Here is a 24997-nt window from a genome sequence, read left to right as displayed (position 1 = left end):
ACACAGAACAGAATTTTTTTTTTCTTTTTTCTTGGAAACACCATTGTTAGCTAATAAAATAAACCTTAGCTAATAAAACGTTAAAACACTAAGTACTTCTTCAATTTCTCATGAAACTGGTTTAGTGGAATCACTCATCATGATACTGCAGTTCTCATTTAGAGCTGTCAAACCGAGTCAGAGTGAAACCAGGTCGGGGGGGAGATGTATTCTGCGCTCGTGTCGTAGGTGTGAAGCAGCTTTTATATAATGTGTGTGTCTGTGTCTCACGCTGTCGTGGATATCATAACTACTCCTAATGTCTCTGTGTCACAGGTCATAGACACTCTGTCCATCCTGTCTCACTCCTCCATTGCGATTCAAAGAAGACTCCAGTGAGTAGTTCTCTTCCTCTGTTGGGATTAATGCAGTTTTTGGGCAACACGTCCTCTTCATTTATCTTCCTTCATTACATTACATTTGGGTTTTATTATTATAATGTCAATATATAAACCATAGACGGTATCAAAGATGGACGACTCAGGCACACTTTCCTTCCTTTAGGCCTTTTCCTTTGGAAGGATGTTCCACCGATGACGAGATCTACAGCGGCTTGTCGGACAAGATAGAGTGAGTTTCATTTTTTTTTTAAGATAAACAAAAAGAGAGTTAGTCCTTGAAAAGCTGTCGGTTTGGGTTTGCTTTTTATGGTTTGCTGTATTTACCGAATTCAAGAGAAAGATTTCCAAATAAAATAAAAGTTGTATAAAGTGTGTGTGTCTGTGTGTGTGTGTCACAGTGACACAGTGGACGAAGACGACGACTTGTACGACTGTGTCGAGGATGAAGAGAACGAGGGGGACGAGATCTATGAGGATTTGATGAGGACGGAAGAACAGCCTGAAATTGTGAGTTGTTAACGTTGAGTTACAAACCTCGAAATGATAAATAACACAAGAGCGTCTTTCATTTCAAAATATGTAAGGTTCAGTTTAACGAGAATGGAACCTAAGCAGCTAAAAGTATATTTGATGAAGCAGAAGATTTAACTGCAGGATACAAGTTAAAAACAAAATTAAAATTGTCTCTGCAAATAGATAAACCTCAACAATTCACCTCGTTTTGTGTGTTTGTGAGCAGCAGAAACCCACGGTGGACAAACGAGAGTGCTGCCTGCAGGAGATCAGACAGACGGAGGAGAAATACTCGGACACACTGGAGTCGATATTACAGGTGAGTACTCGCCCTCGATCTGAGATGTGTTCCGCGGACCAGCATGCAAACATGGACATTAAAGACACGACTAACAAATACACCTTCTCCTTTGAGCAGCACTTTATGAAACCTCTGGAGAAGTTTCTCCAGGATCAAGACATCGAAAGCATCTTTATCAACATAGAGGTACAGAAGGAGATTATCCACATGCCAGGTCACGTGTGTTTGCAGGTTTAAATCCATGTATTGGCTTTGTTGACGTGTTTTGTGTGTGCTTGTGTGCGTGTGTGTGTGTGTGTGCGTGTGTGCGTGTGTGTGTGTTTGTAAAGGATTTGGCCGACACTCATCGTAAATTGTTGGAAGAGGTCCGGAGCTCCATCCTAAATAATGGAGCCAAGAATCTTTACCTGGTGTTTCTGAGCTACAAGGAGAGGTACATTTGTATTTTTTTTAATTGGATCTATTAATAATGCTATAATAAAACATGTAGATTGTGTGTTTTATATGTTTTTATGTTCTTAACCCCTCAGGCTCTTACTGTATGGTCACTACTGTAGTCAGGTGGAAACAGCGACGAAGCACCTCGAAGGTTTATCGAACGCAAGGGAAGACATCAAGATGAAACTGGAGGTGACACACACACAAACACACACAAACACACACACACACACACACACACACAGAAGAATAGAGCAAGCAAGATATTATATGTGTGACATCATTTTTCGTCGATACAAGCTTTAGATTGTTTCACTCGCTCTATTATTTACAGACTTATCTGGGAAATTAAATTTGATTTTAGATTGACATATTAATCTTATTTTTTCAGTACTGTATTTGGCCACTAGGGGAAACAAGCTGAATCGGCAGCTTCCTCATGACACTGGTTTGCTGCAGATGTTCACGTTCTTCTTCTCTTTTTCCCTCAGGAATGTTCAAAGAGAGCAAACAGTGGACGATTCTCCCTCCGCGATTTGCTCATGGTCCCGATACAGAGGGTCCTCAAATACCACCTGCTGTTACAGGTGAGTGTGTGAGTGTGTGTGTGTGAGCGTCTGTGTGTTTAATATTTATATGATGATGTAAAATGGCTTGAAACATCTCGACTGATTCACGATTGGTCGAGTGCATGTCTCAGTGAAACCTTGCCACCACGGCTCCATCCCCTCATGTCTGGATAGTGGGAGGAGGTGGAGATGTGTCATCCATCTTTATTTACAGTCCATGGATTAACCTGTAATTTGATGTGGTGTATCTGTGTTTGCAGGAGCTGATGAAACACACCACAGACCCAACAGACAAGGACAACCTGCGCACAGCTCTTGATGCCATGAGAGTAAGTGTGTATTTTTGAGTTTTACTTCAATTACTGATTTCAATTCATGATATTTTTTGTATATAATTAGATATATATACTTTATTTTCTATTTTAAATTTTGATATTCTATTTTATTCTATTTTATACTATTTCTATTTTATTTTTTAGGTTTTAATTACTTGAGCATTGCTAGAAGAGAGCCTGTGACTCAAGCATTTCACTGCCAGCGACTGCTTAATGTTATTGTTGTGCATTTGATAATAAAAATCTTGAATCTTGAATATAAACTATCCTCTGTTTGTTTATGTGTGTGTGTGTGTGTGTGTGTGTGTGTGTGTGTGTGTGTGTGTGTTTGTGTTCCCAGGACTTGGCGCAGAGTGTCAACGAGGTGAAGCGAGACAACGAGATCATCAGGCAGATCACCACCTTCCAGTTGTCCATAGAAAACCTGGTGGGGTCACAGTTTCCAATTTTAATATTTTTACTTTCAGCTGTTATTTGTTTTTTTCATTCATCCACCTCTCCTCTTGTGTCCAGTCTCAGTCGCTCGCTCTCTACGGTCGCCCCAAGATTGACGGAGAGCTGAAGATCAGCAGCACGGAGAAAAAGTCCAAACACGACCGGTGTGTGTTGTTTATGTGTCTCTGAGTACTTTCCCCAATGCGTGGATACCCTGGATCTGACCCTTTGTTGTGTCTGTGTGTACTCTGCTGTCTGTCAGGCATGCGTTCCTCTTCGATAGAGCCATGTTCGTGTGTAAGAAGAAGAGCGGGGAGTCGTTTGAGTTAAAGGAAGTCATCGAACTTCAGCACTTCCAGATACGAGATGAAACCACTGGAGAGAAGGACAATAAAAAGGTTTTCTCCTCGTCTCGCTTCATTCTGCACGACTGAAAATACCTGATAGTACACCTATAATACTGTGTGTGTGTGTTTGTGTGTCTGTGTGAGAGCAGTGGTCCTACTTGTTCCTCCTGCTGGACTGTTTCGGGAGGTGTGGCTACGATTTATTCTTCAAAACCAGAGAAGTGAAGAAGAAATGGCTGGAGCAGTTTCAAATGGCCATGTGAGTCCACACACACGTTCATGCACATATAGTCGATCATACTTTTCGTTTTGTGGACCAGACTTTCTCACAAGCTCTGACAAACCCACTGCTCACGACCTGTTCAGCATCAAACTGCAGACCAAACAAACAATGAGCAGCTCAGACGTTTCTCTCGGGAGGCGTTGGACCTTTTGACAGAGCTAGAAACCAGTTGATATTTGATTCAGCATTATTTCCTGATTTATAATGTTGATCCATTTCTGCTGGATGTGTAAAATATCAAGTGTGCTATCACATCCACATAACCAACTTAAAAAGTGACGATAAGCTGTGTTCACTTGCTTCGCTCCCAACTGGCCAAATAAATCTCTTATTAAAAAAACTAATAGGCTTCCATACCTAGAAAAGAGTGTAGCTATGGACCTCCAGTCCCCTTGTGAAACCAACTTTAAACCTGCTAGAGCCTAGATGTTTATTTGGATCTGCAGCAACTCGCACACACTCATAAAATATCCGTTCCCTTAATATTCCTGATTTCCTTTTTTAATCAAGATCCCGGAATTACCCTCTGATTATAAATCTGTTAAAATGTCCCAAAACATCCAATCTCACAATGTCACAGATAGATTCCTGGATCCTCCTCTTTTTCTGGATATGCACCAAAAGCTTTTTCAGTAGCTCAGGAAATCCATAGTGTGGTTTTTGCGTTAACCAAATAAACGGAGGTGAAAACATAACCTCCATGGCGGATGTAATAATATACTTTAAAACATTAGAAGACGAGAAGAAGTAAATATATTGAGCTGCTGATTGTTCATCACAGGAAGTGAGCAAAAGTTCCATTATTTGGTCATTATATTATTAGTGTTGCAGCTTCACTACCACGTGTATTCTCCTTCATTGAATGAATTCCACCTGCAAGTATAAAAGAGAGGACTCACTTCCCCTGCTTTGGTCAAATCAGTCGTTCTTCATGGTTGCAGGTCAAACATGTGTCCAGAGAACGCCACGGCCAACAACCACGACTTCCAGATGCACTGCTTCGAGGACACCACCTCCTGCAAGGCCTGCTCGATGCTGCTGAGGTACCGTTCGCTCCGAGAAACGATAAAAAGCAACAAGCACTTGACAGCTGAGGCTCAATCTCTGCGTCTGTCGTCTGCAGGGGAATTTTCTTCCAGGGATATCGCTGCACTCGCTGTAAAATGGCTGCACATAAAGAGTGTTTAGGCCGAGTACCTCCCTGTGGGCGAAGCTCAGGTCTGTCTACATGCACGTGGATGTGTTTATGATCAGAATCATGATTCCAGGTAGTAATAACATCTCACATTGATTTTCCTCTTGTTATTACAGATCATACTGGGACCAAGAAGGTAAAACATTAACCTTTGGCTTTATATTTGTAGCAGTTATAAACAACTGCCTCTACTTTAAAGGAGATAGTATAACCCCTAATAGCTAGGTTCATAACTTTTAATTTTGGTTATTACTTGAAAATGTTTACTTGCTCTAATGTTCAGAAAACAAATTACTTTACTCCGGCTGTCCTTCGCTGCAGCTCCTCTTTTCAGCCTCTGACTGAAACGCTTGGATTTAGCTCCTGTCACTTTAAGGCCTCCCCCCCCCCTCCCCCACTCATGATAAAGCCTCTGATTGGTCAGCTGGTGATTGGTCGACCACTTCCAGCGTGTGTAGTAAATGTCGGAAATTGGGTTATATGGGGGGGGGGGGACAGACAAATTGAATAGGCATCATATGTCTCCTTGAAAATGTGTCTGCTGCAAATACATAAATCCTGAGATCTGATTCTGGCTCTTTCGTCTTCTTGTTCCTCCAGAATAAAACACAGAAGTCCTCGGGAAACTCCGGTGTTGGTAAAGAACTCGCCGCTGTAAATGTGAACACTGCACATTTTGTACTTCTCCTTCTGAAACGTCTCCTCTTTCTCCTCGTTGCTCCTCAGGATTTCCCAAGATGGAGGTGTGTCAGGAGTACTACGGGCTGCCTCCGCCTCCCGTGGGCTTTGGCCAGCAGCTGCACCTGTCCAAAGGGGACATCATTGAGCTGTCCCGTGCCGAGGTCGACCTGCAGTGGTGGGAGGTAAAGTTAGAGAAACACACACTGAAGCCAACACACTTGATTCTGTTGTGTTTTCAAGGCTTTTTCTCTGCTTCTGTCTTTTGTCTTCCTTCCTTCTGCGTCTCATTTTCCATCTTCCGTTACCTCACTTATGCACAACCCGTTTGTCAAGCTGCTTTAATGTGGTTCCTTTTATGTGAAAGGTTTTGACTGGGAGGATAAATCAAACCCTAATGACTGAATTCCTTTGAGCTGCTTCAGTTTCAGGGTCCTGCTCTTGTTCATGGTTAACTGGGACACTTAGATATGAAATGAACCATCAGTAAAACTCCTTTTCGTATTCTCTGTGTAAATCAGATAACATCTATATTTTTTTCTTGGTTGCTGTGTATTTTTACTACTTTCCAAGCAGTAAATAAATAACTTTACAAATAAATGAAACTGTGTGTGTGTCCCTCAGGGAAGAAACCTGACTCTGGGTACAATGGGATGGTTCCCCTGTCGAAAGGTTCAGCCCTACGTCCCCGTGAGTACCCTCCACCGGCCGACACGATCCGACAGCAACAAGTTACAAACAAAAGAAACACATCTTCTGCTTAGGCCTGTGTTCCCTGTCGGCTTGTAGCAGCCGTCCACCACTTGCTGCTGCTGACACCAACAGTAGCAGTCGTAGGAAGTGACAAACAGTTACCACCATGACCACATACATGAGTTTTGCAAAGTGTCGCGTCTAACCCTCTGCATGGTCTCTCTCTCTTTCCCAGAGGTCGACTCCTGACTTGTCTGGTTTCAACTGGTGAGTATCGACAGGAACTTGTTTAAATCACTAAGCCACCCTTAACCCCAGTGGTTGTTTTCTTCTTCCTGTATTGCAGTGCAGCACTGACAGAGGAAGAGGACAGCGTTGACCCAGAGTAACTGTCGTTTAGAGCCGTAAAAAAATTAATAAAACAGAAGCAGACACTGAAAAAAGCTGCTGCTTTTAAAATAAACATGGCACTCTTATTGTCCATAGGTCAAAAAATCCTGTAGTTATCAGTGGCGTCCAGTGCTGTGTACTAGAAAACAGTTTTTTCTTTTAAGTCACTGTGTAGGATTTTAAAATGTCTGACTTTAGCAGCACCTGGTGGTCATATCAAGTATGAACGTTGTGGCAGCTGTCACATAGGAGTTTTCCACCAAGACTAAATATTGAGCATTTTATAAGCATTACACAAACATTAAATACACACTATAAAGCAGATATAACAGGTTGTTATTGCATCTGTCAACAACTGTTACTGCTTCTGAGGCTGACGCATTAAAAAAGGAATGTATGAAAATGTAGTAAAACTCAGATGTAATAAAATAAAACACGCTATGACCTCATTGGAGACTACAATTACTGACTCTACATCAGTAAAAACGTCTTGTACATACATTCAAATACAGTATAGTATTATAGTAAGTGTTGTGTACGGCTTATAAATGTTAAGCAGGACCATCTAATATGAAGTCATGCCACAACTTCAAAAACAAAACTCTGAAACAGCCACTTGGGCAACAAGTGACACTTCCTGGATATTGTGAGTTTCTACATTCGTGTTAACCGTACAATTAGTTATATTTCTTTAATTATTCCTCATTATTTAAATTCAAAAGTTACTTAAGCACAAGAATACTGTTCTGATTGTGACTGTGATTGTCAGGTTTGCTGGGAACATGGACAGAACCGGGGCCAAGAACCTGCTGATGTCCCGCTCTGACGGAACCTTCCTGGTGCGGCAGAAAGAAGGAGGAGAGTTCGCCATCAGCATCAAGTGAGTCTCCATTAGTTCATCAATAACAAGCAGTGTTTCACTATAGGAGGTTTACATCCACAAACCCAGAACTGGACAAAAATATATAATATTTATTTTTATTGAAAGCTTTCAGTTTATAGTTTTAAGGTGAATAAATAAACATATATAAAATTAAGGATAGTGTAAAAGCAGATCTTAGGTGCACGTTAAAACACTGAAATGTTAAAGCAATGTTTTTGTGTAACTTTAATTTATCAGATTAACGTTGTGTTTCCTCCTTCTCAAAACAAAAAGCCCCAAATTATCAGGTTCCAGCTTCTGAGCTATTAGACAAAGCTGGTCAATCTGAAGACGTCCCTATGAGCTCTTGGAACGTGTGATGTTTATTTTTCACAATTTACCGACATTTAATAGAACGAAGGATAAACGATTAATCAAGACATTAGCGCTTTAATCAATAACAACAACAAAAATTCAGTTGCTGCCCTATTTACAAACAAAACCTTTAACTCTTCAGCTGATTTCACCCTGATATTTACAGATGCATGGTCTGTTTAAAATCTAAATAAATTACTGGAGAGCTCAGGTTTCACTTCTTTCCCGGGGACATTTGAGTTGATTGTGTGTAGTTCATGTTCCATTCAGCCGTTGTCACGCAACACCTGTTGATTGCAGAACTGGAAACATCTGCTTTTCCTCCTTTGAGAGCAGCATCGCCATCGCTCAACTGTCACAGTGAAAACCAAGGATGCATCGTGTCGGACATCTGTGTGAACCTTCCCTCTACTCTCTCTCCCTCAGGTTCAACATGGACATCAGACACATTAAGGTCACCTCCGCTGAGGGCCTGTACCGCATCAATGACAAGAAAGCATTCAAGGGTGTGATTGTGAGTTTGAACACCAGTCGGAAACCTCATGATTGTTACACACACATTGACACTAGAGTTACAATCAACTTCTCCTCCTCCTCTTTCTCCCATGCTAGGAGCTGATTCAGTATTACCAGAAGAACTCCCTGAAGGAGTACTTTAAGGATGTGGACACCACTTTGCAGACGCCCCACAAACAACCGGAGGAGAGCAACTCGTCCGACACCACACCGAACACCACACCAGGTACAGTGCGTCTGTCACTCCATGTTAAAGGAACGTGTCGGTGTAGTCAGTTTTGGGGAAAATGTAAAGAAAGAAGTTCAAGAGGTCAAATTATTGCTATTTGTCCAAGGAGACCAAGAATCTTTGCAGAACACCTTGTGATAGAGCTACAGTAAAAAAAAAAAAAAGGACATTTTCCAAGATGTCAAACTATTCATTAAAGCTTATCCCTGGTGTCACATGGGCTCTGTGTCACAGGAGGCAGCCTGAAGAGTTTCGGCGTGGCGAGGGCCAGGTACGACTTCTCCGCCAGGGACCGCTCGGAGCTGTCGCTGCGGGAGGGGGACACCATCAAGATCCTGTCCAAGAAAGGTCAAAGCGGTTGGTGGAGAGGAGAAGTGTACGGCCGGGTGAGGAATCGGCAAAACACCTACACATTAAACACAGAGGGTCGTTTTATTATTTCATTTTTTCTTACCTGTATTTCTCCCGCTCTTCCAGGTGGGGCTGTTCCCATCCAATTACGTGGACGAGGACTACTCGGAGTACTGCTGACGTGGATCCAGAGCTGGGAGGAGCCACAGCCACACAGAGTCGATGTGATAACTGGTTTCCATCGATTGCATTAACCCATGTGTGTGTGTGTGAAGGAGGGAGAGAGAGATGCTGTTACTTGTGATCTAGTGATGTGAATAAAACTTTTTTTTCAAATGATCAGATGATAGCTGGTTTGTTTGTGTTATTTTTCATTATACTGGTTAAAGCTTAGCAAATTCTACAAAGGGAATCTAGGAAACACATCCCTAACCTAATTAAAGTTATCTAAAGCCTGTGAATAAATAGAACCAGAACAAACAGTGCTTGAAGAATATTTACAACTTTTACCATTACTATTAGAAGTTCAAAAAAATGAAAAAGAAAATGCCTCTTAAATAAACGTAACATTACATTGTTTTATAGGATTACTGCAATATTATCGCTGTCAATGTTAAGTTGTGCTCTCTCTCCTGTTATGTTTGTTTGAAAACTACTTAACAGATTTCCTCAGAACAACGACACACAGGCCAAGAAAGAACCAATAACATTGTGCAAGATAGATTTGACATTTTTTGATTTCATAGGAAAGAACTCTTGGATAAAAACAAAAGTAGGATATTGATGTCTAAGTGACAATTTTGTAAACCTCTTTTATTTCTGTATTTAAAAAAAGGGCCTGTTGGACTAAGATTTCATTTTTGAGGTGCAAGACAAATCCTACTTTTTAAGTGTAATCTTTGTATTCAGTAGGAATATGTAAACCAAAAGGTAACGAGTGTTGTTAACCTTCACATACAAGCACAACATTTATTTCAGTCACTCCACATGAGGAAACAAATGATGCACAACAATGATCAGCACACTGCTCTGTTGGTAGGTAAATATCAGCTTTACTTCCAAAATATCAAAACAAAATTATTTGCAAAACATCCAACATACAAATTTATCAGCAAAAATTAAAAGCTAAAACTCGTCAATTCAATGTGTGTTTTTCTGCAATGTAGATTCTCTTCTGTTCTGATCATGATGGTTTCCTGCAACACAATCCATCGAGTCATATCCATGTGCGTGTGGTGCCTGTCTCTGTGGTGTGTGTAGCATTATCGTGTGTGGTCTTCGGTCTACTGGTAGTACAGCTCCAGGTTCATCCCATCATGAATTTCATCTGCAGAGGTCGGTTAAGTAAAATGGCTCAGGACAGAACAATTGTTGATCAGAATTGTAAGATTGACCCTGGCATAGATAAGTGCTCCGAGACATTCTAGTAATATGCAAGATTTTTGCCACCACTTCACACAGGGTGTCCTTAGTTTACACAATGTATTGACTGCTGGTGCTAAAAATGATCAGATGCCTCTGAAGAAATACAAAAAACTGTTGGTAGAGTGTAAATCCTGAGTTACACACACACAGAGAGAACTGCAGGAATAATTGTTGAAAGGATACAGTCGCCCAGAGACACGTGATCCTTGAATATGGTATACCTGTGGGAGCAGAAGAGAAATATTAAGCCAGTAATAGAAAAACAGCCAGAGATACATGTGTTGGGATCAGCTGAGGCAGAATCTGAGACGAGAGCTCACCATTTCTTTAAAACAATCTTGTCGTGCCGTGTTCCTGTCTGGGCAGCAATGAGCTTCTTCAGATCTCCGATGGTATCTTCAGAGCTGAGACATGGAGGTTAAGGAAGGAGCTGGAGAACTTCAGAGCCCTGTTCTATACATGTGGTTGAGCTAACCCGGGTTAACAGGATGTTAGCTGAAATCATCCTGTTACATCTTGTCTAGCAACTGGAGAGTTGATCCTTTTTATCTTTTGATAAATTCATCAAGATTACTGTGCATTTTATTTTTGAAATAGAGGACAGCATGGACAGAGTAACAGCACGTTTCTGCTCATTTACCAAATCTACAACTCAACTCATAATTAGAGCCGTTCTGTTTTCTGCCCAGCGTCACATCTGCACAGTTTCAGTGAAGGATACTTGCACTTGACCCGGACTTTCTTGCCCAGACGATCGTTGCAGACCACCTCGATCATCTTCGGTTCCTGTCAGACAAATAACATTAGATCGAAAATTAAAAATAAATGAATGAATGAGTCGATTTAAAACCAAACCCTCACACCATAAAGAGCAGAGTATAAATTAAACTTAATCCTCCCACTACACCGATACTTTCCCCCTTTTATTGCATCCTCCAGAGAGGTTATGTTTTAACCCCTGTCTGTTTGTAGGTTTGTTTAAAAAGCACGATTACACTAAAACAACTCATCAGGGAAGAATCCATTCAGTTTTGGTGCAGATCCAAGAACTTCGGTTTTTCCTTGTCCAGATCTCTTTGAAACTTTAAAACACTTCTTTTTGTTTGGACTAAGTTTTACAACATGTCATCGTGTCTTTAATCTTCTTTATGTAAAAGCACCTTGTGGTTGACATATCCAAATTAACTTACCCTGTCTAATAAGTTATAAGATTAAGTTTCTATTCAACTCTGTCATTATCATTATAGTTGTTATTATTATAATTCAGTGTGTTACACAAACGTGTGTCTGTCATTAACCCTCGTTGATTTGAATGTGATGCACCAAACCACAGAGAGAACCTGTTAGCATAAAGCAACGTGGTTCAACGGTAAGACATGCTACACACTGTGGGTAGGTTGTGTTGAGCTGTTGTGGTTTAGGCTAAGTGTTGCTAACACACTGACGTCTGAGCAAACACACAACGCTAGATATAGTTAGAAGTTATAGTGAATCTGGAAGAAGCATTGGCTTTAAAACCAGGTTGTTTTGTTTAGCTAGCATTAGCTAACACCGTCGCATTGTTGCATAGATAACTGCAGACACGTAAAGTAAACGTGTAACACCTAGCATTAGCTTTTATCTATAGTTTAAGTCTATCTAATGTTTTATTCTTACCTTAAAACGCACAGAAAATCAAATATCCCGTCTTCAGTGGTGTTTTCTGCAACGCTCCGTGCCGTTTACCGTAAAGGAGTTGCAGTATGCGTAGCGGCCTCTCGACCAATTAAACGAGCACCGTAATGATTGACAGCACCTATCAGCCTATGAACACAGAGAAACCCCCAGAGAGGGCGGGCCCGCTTTCTGAAAACAACTCCGTACCGTAAAGCCGCTGCAGAGTGTCGTAACTCGCCTAGCTGCAGCCCCGGCCTGTCTCACGGCAGCCACATTGAAATCAAACTTAAAGAAACGTCGCTTCGGGGAAGTATCGATATTAATAGTTAATTATTAATAATGGCAGACGAGGAGAAGCTACCGTCCGGATGGGAGAAAAGAATGAGCCGCAGTTCAGGTAATGAAACGCGGCGCGAATAAGCTAGCCCGCCGGATCAAATGGTAATCCGTAGTAAAGTTAGCATGGAAGCTAACAGCTCCAGCGTCGAGGCTCCAGTGATGAGAGGAGGCGGAGGAGAAGTTTATGTTTAACGGGGGAGAGGCTGGAAGTTGAGGTGTCTGCCTCTGTGTTGTGTGTCTGTCTCTGTGTTGTGTGTCTGTCTCTGTGTGTGTGTTGTGTGTGTTTTGGTTGTGACGGGGTGTGTTGTTGATGGTGATCCATTCAACCTGCAGGGCCCTGCATGACGTCATTCCGCTCCCAGTGCCTCACCTGCGCACTGGGAGCTCCATGTTTACATCTGCATCTACATATGGGAGCACAGGTTCACGTGCGGTGCAGGTTTTTTATTCTATTATATATAAACAGAGCATTTTAAAAACAGCCTGTTTTTCATATCAGGGGCTGCGCATCACACTCTTAAGCTGCTCCCTCTGTTAATGTGTTTATTTTGGTAGTTTTACTATTGTTGAGGGTTAAGAACAGAGGATATCCCACCTTGTGATTTGTTAATATTGGCTATACAAATTTATTGAATGATTGATACACTCGGATATTAGTTCCCTAAATGTGCAACTCATCATGTATCAGGATTCATGAGTTATTCCCTGGGAAGTGGTGGAAATGTTGAGGTTCAGGTGGAAATGGGGATGTTTTTATCATTAACACTGATCTAATATGAGATAATATTATGGTTATTTCACACAACAGGGAGCAGAAAAACATCTGACACACCCACTGTACTCTACACGCCCTCTTTCTGAATAACAGACACACAGAGTTGGTGACGAGTTGTTGAAAAGACGCTGAAGAGCTGAATCTTTCCCTCGGGAGATGATTTCCACCAAGACAGAGCTAGAGAGGGTGAATTTAAACTGTAGAGCTGAGAAATCACGCTACAGGAATGTTAAAATGGCAAAATCAGCTCAACTTTTGACATGGACAAGAAGCTAGTTGGTGACTTTGAACTCTGGGAGGCGCTACAGAGTCTCTGGCAAATAAATGTTTATTTTAAAGGTCCGTCGTCCCGAGAACCATTCAAATTCTTAACTGTGCAAAGTGACTGATGAGATTTAAGCCACAAATGTTGACATATGCTATTATAATGTGTGATGTCACCATCGGGTATGTGTCTGTTTTATTTACCTGGAGGACAGTAAAGATTTATACTATACATTATGTTCTATGTTGTACTTGAATGCAGCAGGTGGTCAGAAACATGGCTTCAAATGCTGCTGAATGTCGACAGGAGTAAAATAAGAAACTGTAATTTGTTTATGGGGGCAACAAGCAAACTGTTCACTACTCCACTGATGGCAACACCTCAATGCAACTCCAGAACTTTCACAACTCTCACATATAAAACCTGCACATCTCACTGCGTAGTGATAAGAATAATTTTTATGTAAAGTTTCACGATGCCAGTGATTGTGTCACTGTGGCTGTGACAACTAGAATCCAACTGAATTCCTGCCATTGGCCTTATCAACGCTACAGAGTGAATGTCGGTGTGTTGTTTTCAGCTTGTTCCACTTTCAGAATGTGTCTGAATAGAAGCTTTAATTCCTCTCTCTCCCTCTCTCTCTCTCTCTCTCGCTCTCTCTCTCTCTCTCTCTCTCTCTCTCTCTCTCTCTCTCTCTCTCTGTCTCTCTCTCTCTCCGCCTCCAGGTAAAGTTTACTACTTCAACCACATCACTAACGCCAGTCAGTGGGAACGTCCAGTGGGAGACGGCCGAGGAGAACCAGATAAGGTTATTATGAATATATCTTTTTTATATCTCTTTATTATTATAATCACAACAATGCAGCTGTAATTATTTCCTGGGAAATTGGAGAAAATGACAACAAAAAAAGTTAAAGTTACGTTAAAGAATGTGATGAGAATTTCAAGGATCTGCCTTTTTGCCCAGATCTTCACCAAAATTGTAATACATTCTAGACCCGTCTCTGATCATTAAGATTGATTCTTGGATGATCTGACACTGATTAGTTTCTGTTTCTTCTTGTTGGTTTCTTCTCCTGTCACGCAGGTCCGCTGCTCCCACCTCCTGGTGAAGCACAATCAGTCGCGTCGTCCGTCCTCCTGGCGGGAACAAACCATCACACGATCTAAAGACGAGGCCCTGGATCTCATTCAGAGTAAGGCAGGCAGGGGACAGGTGTAAATCCATGTGGTGGATTTCTGTATTTAATCTGTTTGTTGTTTCTCTCTTCCGTGCAGAGTACATAGAACAGATCAAGTCTGGAGATGAGAAGTTTGAGTACCTGGCCTCACAGTTCAGTGACTGCAGCTCAGCTAAGAACGGTGGAGACCTGGGACTGTTCGGCAAAGGTATAACACGATACTGTAAAGTGTATATGTATATATTATATATACATAGTACTGTATATATGTATTTGTGACAAGAAAAGGTGTGATTTTGCTTTAACGTCAGTATCTGTGTTTGTTTCAGGTCAGATGCAGAAACCATTTGAAGACGCTTCCTTCGCTCTCAAAGTGGGAGACATGAGCGGTCCTGTTTTCACTGAGTCCGGGACCCACATCATCCTTCGTACTGGCTGAACACAGGAAGCCACATACTGTACTATCTGCTCACACACACACACACATGCACACACACCCACAGTCTAACCCAACCAGTGCTTTGACTGAATTTAATAACACACAAACAGCCGATATTACAAAAGCCTCTGGGCTGACTCCAATTATTCCAAGATGGGTCGTTTTTGTTCCACCATCACACATGTATGAGTTATAAGACGACACTGCACATCAAGGTGTGTTGCAGATTGTTCCTGTAAGACCTCAAGCTTTCATTATAAACCACAGTAATGCTATTAATAAAAAAGACAGGAGTGCCTGTGACCGCCCCGTGGAGACATTCTCACCTGACGAGTGAAGTTTGAGAATGTGTCAGTAAAAAAAGCTTGTGTGTTTCTGTATGTGCATGTTTTGAAAAGGACCATTCTGTTTTATTTAACGTTCTACAGTTTGTGTGCCAAAGCGATTCCTCTATCTGTGTTAAGTTTCACAAAATAGATGCTTTTTGGCGGTTGCAGAACTCTGAGTCAGAGAAAGAAGTTTAGAAAGTTCTCTAAATTTAGCTTTGATTTAAAAAAACAAAACGTGTCCTTCGCAGAGAGTCAGAAACATAGAATTATTTCATTTCATAATCCGCTTCAAAAAGTGCACGTTTCCCCCCCCGAGGATATGCAAAGATGGCACCGCTGAAAACTTCCAGGTTTTATCAAGCAGCTCCGCAGCTTTTAAAAGCATCGAGGTTCAGATGAATTGTCACGCTGTCGGTTCATTGGAGCTCTTCTTCCATCAATAAAGGAAATTCTTTTCTATAAATCCTGCTCAGGTCGACTCTTTTTTTGTTGCTCCTCTGTGAAACCTAACCACAAATCTGTGTGTGCATGTGTTGTTGGATGAAATGAAAAGATGGACGTGCAGAATGGCCTCTAATTAAATGAGTACAGTAATTGTTTCAAATACTATAAATCCTTTAGGCCCAAATCCCAAATAATTGACCAAAAAAATGTTTGTCCAGTAACTTCATTTTCAGATAACATCTGCACAAGTAAAGTCATGTTCACCCTCTTACTTCAGTTCTCTTTTATAAGCTAGACTCAGTGGGGCTGATCTTTGAGCAATTTGGTTCAGATCTTAATAACATTTAGGTTTCGTAGTTTAGTTTCACCAGAAGACTGAGTGCCATTCTAGTTATATAGGTCTAACTGGTGTATAGATATTCCAGTCCGCTGCAAAGTAGTGGACCAACCAACAGACAATGCCATCCCTCATTAGAACGGCTTATATATCAACAGCAGTAGAAAGTGAAGTGAAACCTGTTCAAGTGAGGTCTGGGAATTTTTTTTATGTTATTTTTGAAACCCCTCCATACGGAAGTGAAGATCAATTACAGAAAAGTGCATGATGGTGAAGGTCTCAGGTAAATTTACATCGCATAAAACCAACATTTTTGTGATTTTGTTAAAGCGACTTTGAAATACATTGCATGGTGGGTATGACATCAAGAAGCTCGGGGTGTCCAACGACAGATGTCTCCCCCTGAACAGTTTGATCCGGCCATGTCACTTGGTTCAGTGTCAGAGTGACTAATGAACCGCCCCCGCCCTCATGTCTCCGTCCCTCCTGTGGGTTATGGTTTTCCTGTGACGCGTAAACGCTGTGCGTAAAGACGCATCTCCCGCAGCGCGCACCGGATTCCTCCCTTTGAATCCTCGGAGGTTCGGACAGTTTCAAAGGACCTGGAGCCTGGAGGCCGTGTAAAGGCCCAGGGAAGCTGTCTCCTCTGCCGCCCCCTGTCCCCCCCACACCCTGCGGGACGCGCTCCTCACACACGTGCGTCTCATTACGCAGCGCTGACAGCGCCGAGGCTTCCGCTCCGAGGAGACGATGGAGGAGGAAAGTTCCTGACGCCTCTCCGCTTCAGTTGGGTCAGAGGTGTGTGTCCGTGGGCTCGTTCTCATCGTTCCACGTCGGAAAAATATCGCAAATCTCTGCATGGAGTTGGGATCAAACTGGTGTCCGACTCTGAAATGTCTCAGGATTGGAAATGCTGCTCCACGCCTGCCTGTTGCTTTCTATTATCACAACAGGTAACGACATCTGACTGTCACTGCTCCTCACAGCCGACACACACTGTTGTTAAATTAACTTCCTCTCTTTTTTTATTGGATTTAATGTTTGTCTGAAACTGCTCTTCTAGTATTTGGTACTTTAAAGCCCCCCCAGTGCTGCTTTGTGGGGGTTTCTGTGTAGAAAGTCAAGTTATGTGGTCAACTCAGTGTTTTAAATCAGATAATACAAGACAAAAGAAAGGAAGGAGAAGTATTTCAAAACCCTTTTGTTTCATTTCTGTTTCTTATTTGTATCTTTGCAGATCACTGACTTCCTTAAGCTTATATTGCATAAGAATTACATTATCCTATCTTAAACAATCCTCAAATTAATTAATCTCATGATCAACTGTCCACATCTTGTGTCCCATAAATGAATAAATAATTAAACTGGGTGAAATATACCTTTTCTTTCTCCTCAGATAAAACATTGGCCCAGTCGCCCCAGCGCTGTGGTGGAGATGTCAGCCTGGACCAGGGGCCCGTTGGCCGCCTTAGTCTCACTGTACCTGGACTTATTAGTGTCACCCAAGGGCTCAACTCCATGAACCAGCTTTCACTTTGCACTTGGACGATCCACATTCCTCCGGGTAGGACGTTAGGTTTGAAGGTAGCAGGGTTGGAAGGTGACTCGAGCGTTTTGGTTCGATGTGTCAGGAGCGAGAAGGCTCAGGATCGGGTCCTGGAGGGCACAGGGACGGCTCTGCTCTCTGGCTGTGACGGAAACCAAGCCGCCCTCACTTGGACGGGAGCAGGAACCTCCTCCAATGTAATTCAGCTGTCCTATTATGGTGAGAAACTGTTTACGCAATAACCCAGTTTGCCTTATTGAGTCAGTGTGGCCCCACTTGTCTGCCCCCTTGCACCCCCCCCCCTGATCACGAGACTTTGATCTAATTGTCGTAATAACATTTTGAAGAGACTTGTTTTGGAGCTACTGGTCTTTGCTGGGAAAAAAAAAGAGGAATGTTGTGGTTCCTCCTGTGGAAATGTATTGTTCAAAATGTGCTGCGAGCTGTAAATCTGTCAGTCGGAAAGTTCTTATCACGCTCGCTGTGGTGTGTGTGAGAGAGAGAGAGAGAGAGAAAGAGAGAGAGAGAGAGAGAGAGATGTTGTGGTGGTTTCCAGTCTGCCTCTCCTCACTCTGTCCCCCTCTCTGTTTTTTTTCTGTTTGTTCCTGGTTATCCAGTCCAGGAAGATGAGAGGAATTCCTCGGAGGACCACACCAGCCCACATCCAGACGGAGACCTCCTACACTGGTCCCCGACAGGAACCAGCTTTTCAAGTCGTGTTAGTGAAAAGGCGGTAAGAGGGACGGAGGGCGTCAGAGGTCAGCGCCACGACCTTCTGGAGTTGAGTCCGGGGCCCCGGCCTGTGTCTGGTCCCTCCTCCCGGGACAGGGGCCTGCTGCACCCCACCTCACCCCTGCAGGGACTCGGTGGTGTGGCTGGGACGGGAACTCTCCCTCTTCCTGAGGAAAGGCCAAACAATGGAGCGGATACATCTGGAGCCGCTCACCGCTCCGACAGGCTCTTATCTGCAACACACCCCTATTTTCTCCACACAGACGCATCCAACACAAAAACAAACCCCAGCAACGAGCCTGTTAAAACTCCGACCGATTCAACAGCCAGGGGCTCCAACACCTCTCCTGGCACAGGCACATACAAATACACAACCAGTCTCACACCTAAACACGCAGGTCAACATAAAACCACACAAGCTCACACCTCTCGATCCAGCTTCAACCATTTCCGGTCTCTCACTTCTTCTTCTTTCCCTGAGCTGCGTTCACTGACCACCTGGGAGAGTGGGAGCGTCCCTGTCCCAGGTGGTGCAGCGGTTAGTGGGACACCTGGAGAGGTTCGGCCCCATTCCTGGAGAAGCCAGAGAAGCACAGACGGACTCGACTCCGATCGGACGTCCGCCATCACCTCGGACCCTTTGGAATCGCCCACCGAACCCCCGCAGGATGACGCAAGCAGTGCACAGACGTATATCGAACCCACGGGGTCGTCCACATCCTCGCGGGCACACGCTGAGACTCATCAGTCATCCGCCGCCCACATCACGGAGTCGGACGCTGCTGTCGGCTCTGTGGGGGCCGGGTCGTTCCAGCCGAACACAAGTCGAAGCTCGTTTGAATCCACCACGTCTGACGTGTCCAGTGGAGCTGCTTCATTTGAGGCATCTGACAAAATGGACAGCACGGTGAAGCTTCACATTTCTTCCACACAGAGTGAAACCAACTCTCCACAAAGCACAGAAGGCCTCACACACTCTCCTCACACACCCGCCGCATTCACACAGACACACACAGGAACAGAAAGCACACAGACAAATGTCTCTGATGCAAACACAGTTCCGTCCTTTACCGAGGCCGAGGGCGAGACAGCAAGTGGAAACTCAGCCGCCACCGAAACCACCACTGAGACGTTTACACTGCGTCCCACTGACACACTCCCAACAGAGCACTCCCCCACACATTCACCTGTTCCTCCTTTGCAGACCAGCACGTTCCCACATCAACCTGCACCCTCGTACACACACACCACGATCTCTGGAAGTTCTCACGCCACTCGCACGCCCCCGTCTCTCACGCCCCCGTCTCTCACCTCTGTCCCTACGCCCACCATGCACGCTGATGACGAAACCGAGCCTACATCAACTATCACCCTCACACCCTCACACCCTGACCCTTCGCTCTCCTCCACTCACATCCCTGCCACGCACACACAGCCCCACGGCTCCATCACCACTGCACCTTCGACTCTGTCCCCGCCCACCACTGCAAATTCAGATTACAGAGAAGTAGAAGTAGAAGCAGAGGATGAGACCACACAGCCGTCTCCCAGCAGCACAACCACACACACTCCCACAGCTGGAACACCGCGGCGACCTCCACCACGGAGGACCCAGTATCCCAGTCAGGAGACCACCACCACCACGTCTGCCTTGACCTCCGCCCCCACCTGGAGCTCCTCAACCAGTCCGACGCCCAGGTTCTACATCGTTCCAGACCGGCCTGCAACTGTGAAAGGTAATGTTTGCTTTGTGTTCTTAACAAAGTCCAGACCTGTTGTAATGGATTTATTTGCTGGTTCCGTACAGGGGAGTCAATCGAGCTGCTGCTTCAGATGATTGTAGAAGAGTCCAGATCTGCTGCCCCCGCTGGTTTGGAGGAGGACACCACTGCCTGGGTGAGGGGCTTTGTAGATCCACACACACTGGCAGGCAGAATCCTACTAATAAACAGCTTTATGTAGTGTGACTAAAGCTCCTACTCCCTGTTTCCTTCAGATGGAGCCATATCTGCAGAAAGCTCCAGGGTTCAGCAGGTTGCTGGGAGTCTGGAGCAGGTGAGGTGGTGCAGAGCCAAAGTGTGGCCCTATCACGTGTTGCTATTGATTTCAAGTCACGGAATTTAGCATTGAATTCTCTGAAAAACACTTGTGCTCGGCTCTGGGGTTGTCGATCCATCTCTTTGACCCAGATGGAAATACCTCAACCGACCACTGGCTTGAGTTTTGTGAGTTCTGTGACATGTTGATGGTGCCAGGAGGACGAATCAGAAGCTGTTTTCAGACACTGTCTCCTGAAGAATTTCTGGAAAGTTGTACCCCCACATTTTTGACAGGCAGGACATGACGTATATACGCCAGCATCAGCCCTTATCATGCTCGATTCTTGTTGTCTTTACAAGTTGACATCTTCATCGGTGTCCTCTACATGTATGGCTCTTCTTTTTCATCCTTACATATTTGTGTTCGTCCACTTTTGGGTCTGTAGTGTGTTGGGAACATCAACAACTTTAATTTCCACACATTTTCCTGATGTGGACTCACTGACATTTTTCCAGGGGCCTGGCAGGAAAAGTTCTGAAAATGTCTGGAGCAGCTGACTTGGACATTTAAGTTCTCACATACAGAACCTATGGAAACTTAGACCCCTAGGTTTCTGTAGAAACTTTAAGGGAAAATGTCCTAACCTCAGTGCATGTCTGAAAGCAGCTCTCGCAGGTCAAACTTCTCGATCTCAAACTCTGTGAATGAATGAGTGATGAATTGACTTGGCACAAAATGTGGTTTGCTGACTGCTAGAAGGTGAATGTAACGCTCTGCTGTGGTTCCAGTGGTCACGCGGTGCAGAGTTTGGTGGAGTTTAAAACCAGTGGAGCTCTGCAGTGGCTCGGGGAGACGGGCCCCACGTCGCTGCTGGAGCGGACGGGCCTCGCTCAGGCTGCTCGTGAGGGGAGGTGGTTCAGAACGTCCAGGATCACCAACGTCACGCTGGGAGGTGAGACTCTGCTGAGGCGCCTGCTTACTTCTATCAAAAGCAACCTGGCTACTGAATCCAGCCAGAGATGTTTGCTTCATGCATTTCTCCACCTCTCTTCCGTCATTTCCTGTCATTTCTCTAATGACCCGACATACTTAAACTGCCAGGTTAGCTCCTAACCACAGGGGTTTCATTTACCTGATAGGAAATTCCATTCTTAACCCTCTTACTGAGTAAACCCAGTTACAGGAAGACTAATGTAAACATCATAATAATGTGAGAATGACTCACTTAATCTCATCATCCAATTATGATAAATCTGATGAGCGATCTGGGTTTACTCTGACATTAAACTATTACTATGGAATGTGCTCATCATGCTCCTTTCACTTTCTGTGTTTGCCGTGTGCACATTCACAATAACTCGAGGGGCGGGTCTGAACACGTGATGTGAGGAATAAACCATCCTCAGTCATTTCTTTAACTGTTCACTGGTGGATTCATAGGTTGGAAGATGGAATTACTGTCACGTGGGGTTGCAGGGTGACACAGCATTTGACTATAAACACGTCCAAAACCTGTATTCATTATTTTAATTACTCATTTCCTGGAACGCATGCCCCTTTATCTGCGATGTGTTTTAACATTTAGATGCAACAGACGTATTTAAAAGGTTATGTTGACAGTATTATCAATATATGCTTCTGTGCAGTCTACAGATATTGATTAGGGTTGAAGGGGCAAAGACAGACAGGAAGGGGATGTCGCAAACACACAATTGAAAACACAGAATGACACAAACCTCCTCTCCCCTCCAGGTCTGCAGGGGGACGTGTGTGACTGGTTACTGCAGTGCCCCTCAGGCTACAGATGTGTGTACCGGCCCGGCATTGCAAACTATAACTGTTCCTCTGTCTGTCGCTTCGACCACTGCCACAACCACGGCATCTGCACGCACCATCCAGGACAACTTCCAGTGTGCCGGTGAGAACACAACACACACTCACACACACAGAGACACACTCATTCAGAGGTGCACTTACTTGTACACTAATGAACCAATCGAAGACATGCCTGTGTGTGTATCTGTGTTTCTGTGGATCAGCTGCCTGGTAGGAGAGGACTTCTGGTACATGGGTCAGAGGTGTGACGTGAGGATGACTCGAGGGCGCCTCGTGGGAGCATGTCTTGCCGTGTTGCTCATCATGGTGACAGTCATCAGCGTTTTGGCCTTCTTGGCAGTGCGGCGCTACCGAGCCATTCTGATCCAGGCCAAAGTGGATCAGACCCGCAGCAGGTACACACTCGCTCACAGATGTGTACACGCACATATTATAACAACACTCAGGAACAACATTGTCGTGTGTTAGATAATATTTGCACACATCATTACTGGAAATTAAATTCTTCCAACATGCAACCTACAATACAAACGTTAATATAAACAATGAGTGATATTTCACACAGGGTTTCACTTGTATGATGTAAAGACAATGAGGGTTGAAAAGGCATACGTTCATTTATTAATGGTACTTTTGTCCAAGTTCTAAATAACAATCATTTCTGTTCAGGTAAGCAGCATAAAATGGGTGGATTTAAAAAAAAGTTAAATTCATTTCAGTTCCTTTAAGTCTTTGTTAAAAGTTTCAAATTGACCTTGTGATCGACCTAATAAGAGCTGATGAGCTTCTTAGAAGCCTGCTGCAGGTCTGAGCATAACCCACTGTTACAAAGACCCCACTTTTAGTTTATTAGTGCACAATTCTTCCCAACATACCACATAATTAATACAAACACAATGGGCTTTTTAAGTATCAATATAACACACGTCTTAACAAATATGGTAAAAATAATTATGCATTTTACAAAACATGGCTTAGACTACTGTACTGACTCTGCATGTACAGTACATGTAATTATATTAAAGTCCACTAGGTGTCAGAGTCGTGCTGTTGAAAACACTCACTGAGGATGAGAGCTGAGCTGATCAGATATGCGTTGGAGTGAAACATATCCAGCATATCTGGATGTGCACCAGTTATCAGATTGGAACCATTTGTCAGATGTGAATCCAGTTGAACATCTCTGGAATGTGGTGGAACAGGATATTGACTGAGGCATAGACGTAATGCAGTTATGATGATACATAGATCAGAATCTTAAAGGAACGTTTCCTCGGAAATCTTTTGGAATCCAAGGAATTTAGCCTTTTTACACAGGCCCTGCCCAGTAGGTATAGTGTACTAATAAAGTGCTGGGTGAGCACATGCAATAGTCTCATGTCTTCATTGCCCGTAAATCTTTCTTCACAGATCTTGATCAAATTGAAAAAGAACTCTTTAATTGATTTGCTAAAATGGGGTGAAGCGTTGTGATTGACAGTTGAGACTGACAGGAATCGATTCATCAAGAGCTTGATTGAATTTAAAGGAACTATGGCGTGGGTACACATTCTACTGAGGGCCCTTCTAGTTGAGGATAGTTCTTTATGACTCTGGCTGTATGTCGTCATGCTGCAGAATGAATATGGGATTATTCAGATCCCTCCCTTTTATACACAGCCATTTATTTCAACTATAATCTAGATATTGTGAGTCTTTAATATTCAACCCTCGTTATGATCTGCTGTGTTTAGCTATCGCAGGTTCAACCACTTTGATGAGCTGTCGGGTCGGTTCTGGTTGCGCTCGTGGGCGGGCTCTGCCGACTCGATGGACAACCCTGCGTTCACGCGGTCCGATGAGTTACTGCACCTCCGGGCGCTCGACCGCCCATGCTGCTACCACGACGACACGCTGTCACTGGCTTCCACCTGCCCCAGCCACGGAACACACATCAACACCATTTACCCACACAGGTACACAACACGCGGACTTACACACAAACACCCACATACATTCAAAAAACGTCAAATGTAGGAGACATTACCTCAGAATAATAAATAATGAAAATTCTTTCTCTCTCCTGATCTTTATCTTATGTTACTTCCAACCTCTGGCTCTGTGTATCACCTGCAGCTCTCAGTATGCTTGGAGGGGGAGTGAGATGAGTATGGGGGAAGGCGTGTTGGACTCGGGAAAGGCCAGTGACCTCTCCGTCTGTAGCTGGCCTGTGGAACCCATCCACTGGACTCCATTCCCACTCCTGCAGCAGCTGGCCTCCCACCGGACGCCCACGGTGAGCGCTGGGTTTTATGTGTGCGCTCCAAAGGGATGTAATTGGTTTCATTATGTGATTATGTGATGCTGTTGTTCCCGTGTGAAAGCAGGTGCGGATCTCCAGGCCTCGGTCTTACTGTGAAGGGATGGAGCTGGTGGACCTGGGGAAGAGCTGGACTGCCTGACTACACGTGAAGAATCTGTCCAGACACTGGGATCTGCAGCTCATTTTGATATCCTACTGCTCAAATGTCCTTTTTGTAATAAAAAAATTGTGAAACAACAAGAGTAGATGTGTATAAGTGTATCTTTTTTAAGTAAATCGTTTTTATATGTTTCTGAAAATTCCTGTAAAATACAATCATCCAGCTTTATTCATTAATCCATGAACTATTCCCTGGGAAAACAGCTAATTCTGATAAAAATCTCACAAAATTAAAGAAAATCTTGGATCTTGATCCACACCAAGATTTGATGGATCTTTTGACCAAGTTTCATTCTAATCCG

At 43.7% G+C, this 24997-nt stretch overlaps 4 protein-coding genes across 6 annotated transcripts in view; 3 read left to right on the top strand and 1 right to left on the bottom strand.

Annotated features, from left to right (window-relative positions):
- LOC128436998 (proto-oncogene vav) overlaps positions 1 to 9239 on the top strand; it is an 18343-nt gene extending 9104 nt beyond the window's left edge. The window contains exons 5-29 of one of the 2 annotated variants that reach the window (XM_053418958.1): positions 316 to 374; positions 544 to 609; positions 779 to 887; positions 1123 to 1212; positions 1312 to 1380; positions 1524 to 1627; positions 1725 to 1824; positions 2124 to 2219; positions 2462 to 2530; positions 2877 to 2963; positions 3050 to 3135; positions 3234 to 3369; positions 3468 to 3577; positions 4543 to 4644; positions 4725 to 4819; positions 4913 to 4932; positions 5397 to 5433; positions 5523 to 5659; positions 6099 to 6164; positions 6403 to 6434; positions 7327 to 7437; positions 8221 to 8308; positions 8407 to 8536; positions 8774 to 8925; positions 9017 to 9239. In XM_053418958.1, coding sequence (XP_053274933.1) covers positions 316 to 374; positions 544 to 609; positions 779 to 887; positions 1123 to 1212; positions 1312 to 1380; positions 1524 to 1627; positions 1725 to 1824; positions 2124 to 2219; positions 2462 to 2530; positions 2877 to 2963; positions 3050 to 3135; positions 3234 to 3369; positions 3468 to 3577; positions 4543 to 4644; positions 4725 to 4819; positions 4913 to 4932; positions 5397 to 5433; positions 5523 to 5659; positions 6099 to 6164; positions 6403 to 6434; positions 7327 to 7437; positions 8221 to 8308; positions 8407 to 8536; positions 8774 to 8925; positions 9017 to 9070 — 2205 coding nt within the window. In that variant the 3' untranslated portion in view covers positions 9071 to 9239. Of the gene's footprint in view, positions 1 to 315; positions 375 to 543; positions 610 to 778; positions 888 to 1119; positions 1213 to 1311; positions 1381 to 1523; positions 1628 to 1724; positions 1825 to 2123; positions 2220 to 2461; positions 2531 to 2876; positions 2964 to 3049; positions 3136 to 3233; positions 3370 to 3467; positions 3578 to 4542; positions 4645 to 4724; positions 4820 to 4912; positions 4933 to 5396; positions 5434 to 5522; positions 5660 to 6098; positions 6165 to 6402; positions 6435 to 7326; positions 7438 to 8220; positions 8309 to 8406; positions 8537 to 8773; positions 8926 to 9016 lie in introns of both variants that reach the window. The other variant, XM_053418957.1, reaches the window with a different exon arrangement.
- Positions 9240 to 9926: 687 nt separating this feature from the next.
- Positions 9927 to 12115, bottom strand: ubl5 (ubiquitin like 5). Its single transcript, XM_053419223.1, has 5 exons — positions 11972 to 12115; positions 11037 to 11101; positions 10636 to 10719; positions 10499 to 10536; positions 9927 to 10217 (listed from the first exon to the last, which is right to left on the bottom strand). Exons 2-5 carry the CDS (start codon positions 11090 to 11092, stop codon positions 10174 to 10176), a joined length of 222 nt encoding a protein of 73 aa, XP_053275198.1. The 5' UTR covers positions 11093 to 11101; positions 11972 to 12115; the 3' UTR covers positions 9927 to 10173.
- A 69-nt stretch (positions 12116 to 12184) lies between these two features.
- pin1 (peptidylprolyl cis/trans isomerase, NIMA-interacting 1) lies at positions 12185 to 15762 on the top strand. Its single transcript, XM_053419222.1, has 5 exons — positions 12185 to 12368; positions 14076 to 14158; positions 14438 to 14546; positions 14629 to 14739; positions 14861 to 15762. The coding sequence occupies exons 1-5, from the start codon at positions 12311 to 12313 to the stop codon at positions 14968 to 14970; spliced, it is 471 nt and encodes a 156-aa protein (XP_053275197.1). The 5' UTR covers positions 12185 to 12310; the 3' UTR covers positions 14971 to 15762.
- A 596-nt stretch (positions 15763 to 16358) lies between these two features.
- On the top strand, positions 16359 to 24776 carry si:ch211-14k19.8 (mucin-5AC). 2 transcript variants are annotated; one of them, XM_053418620.1, is made up of 11 exons: positions 16359 to 17033; positions 17477 to 17845; positions 18244 to 20094; positions 20166 to 20254; positions 20355 to 20413; positions 21187 to 21350; positions 22151 to 22316; positions 22438 to 22629; positions 23968 to 24189; positions 24350 to 24509; positions 24601 to 24776. In XM_053418620.1, exons 1-11 carry the CDS (start codon positions 16991 to 16993, stop codon positions 24673 to 24675), a joined length of 3390 nt encoding a protein of 1129 aa, XP_053274595.1. In that variant the 5' UTR covers positions 16359 to 16990; the 3' UTR covers positions 24676 to 24776. The 2 variants fall into 2 exon arrangements, with proteins under 2 accessions (XP_053274595.1, XP_053274594.1); XM_053418619.1 differs by having other exon boundaries at positions 24598 to 24776.
- The last annotated feature ends 221 nt before the right edge of the window (positions 24777 to 24997 follow it).

The sequence above is a fragment of the Pleuronectes platessa genome, chromosome 3, assembly GCF_947347685.1.
Source record: "Pleuronectes platessa chromosome 3, fPlePla1.1, whole genome shotgun sequence".
NCBI classification, from domain to species: Eukaryota; Metazoa; Chordata; class Actinopteri; order Pleuronectiformes; family Pleuronectidae; genus Pleuronectes; species Pleuronectes platessa.
Note: the sequence above shows the minus strand (reverse complement) of the source record. Positions and strands in the feature narration are given on the sequence as shown.

Coding starts and splice junctions, on each gene's coding strand:
- ubl5 (XM_053419223.1), bottom strand. CDS start 11,092: ATGATCGAGGTGGTCTGCAACGATCGTCTGGGCAAGAAAGTCCGGGTC. Junction 10,720..11,036: donor AAAGTCCGGGTCAAGTGCAA/GTATCCTTCACT, acceptor TCCATGTCTCAG/CTCTGAAGATACCATCGGAG. Junction 10,218..10,498: donor TCACGTGTCTCTGGGCGACT/GTATCCTTTCAA, acceptor CGACCTCTGCAG/ATGAAATTCATGATGGGATG.
- pin1 (XM_053419222.1), top strand. CDS start 12,311: ATGGCAGACGAGGAGAAGCTACCGTCCGGATGGGAGAAAAGAATGAGC. Junction 14,547..14,628: donor GGCCCTGGATCTCATTCAGA/GTAAGGCAGGCA, acceptor TCTTCCGTGCAG/AGTACATAGAACAGATCAAG. Junction 14,740..14,860: donor CCTGGGACTGTTCGGCAAAG/GTATAACACGAT, acceptor TGTTTGTTTCAG/GTCAGATGCAGAAACCATTT.
- si:ch211-14k19.8 (XM_053418619.1), top strand. CDS start 16,991: ATGCTGCTCCACGCCTGCCTGTTGCTTTCTATTATCACAACAG. Junction 17,034..17,476: donor GCTTTCTATTATCACAACAG/GTAACGACATCT, acceptor CTTTCTCCTCAG/ATAAAACATTGGCCCAGTCG. Junction 20,095..20,165: donor CCGGCCTGCAACTGTGAAAG/GTAATGTTTGCT, acceptor GGTTCCGTACAG/GGGAGTCAATCGAGCTGCTG.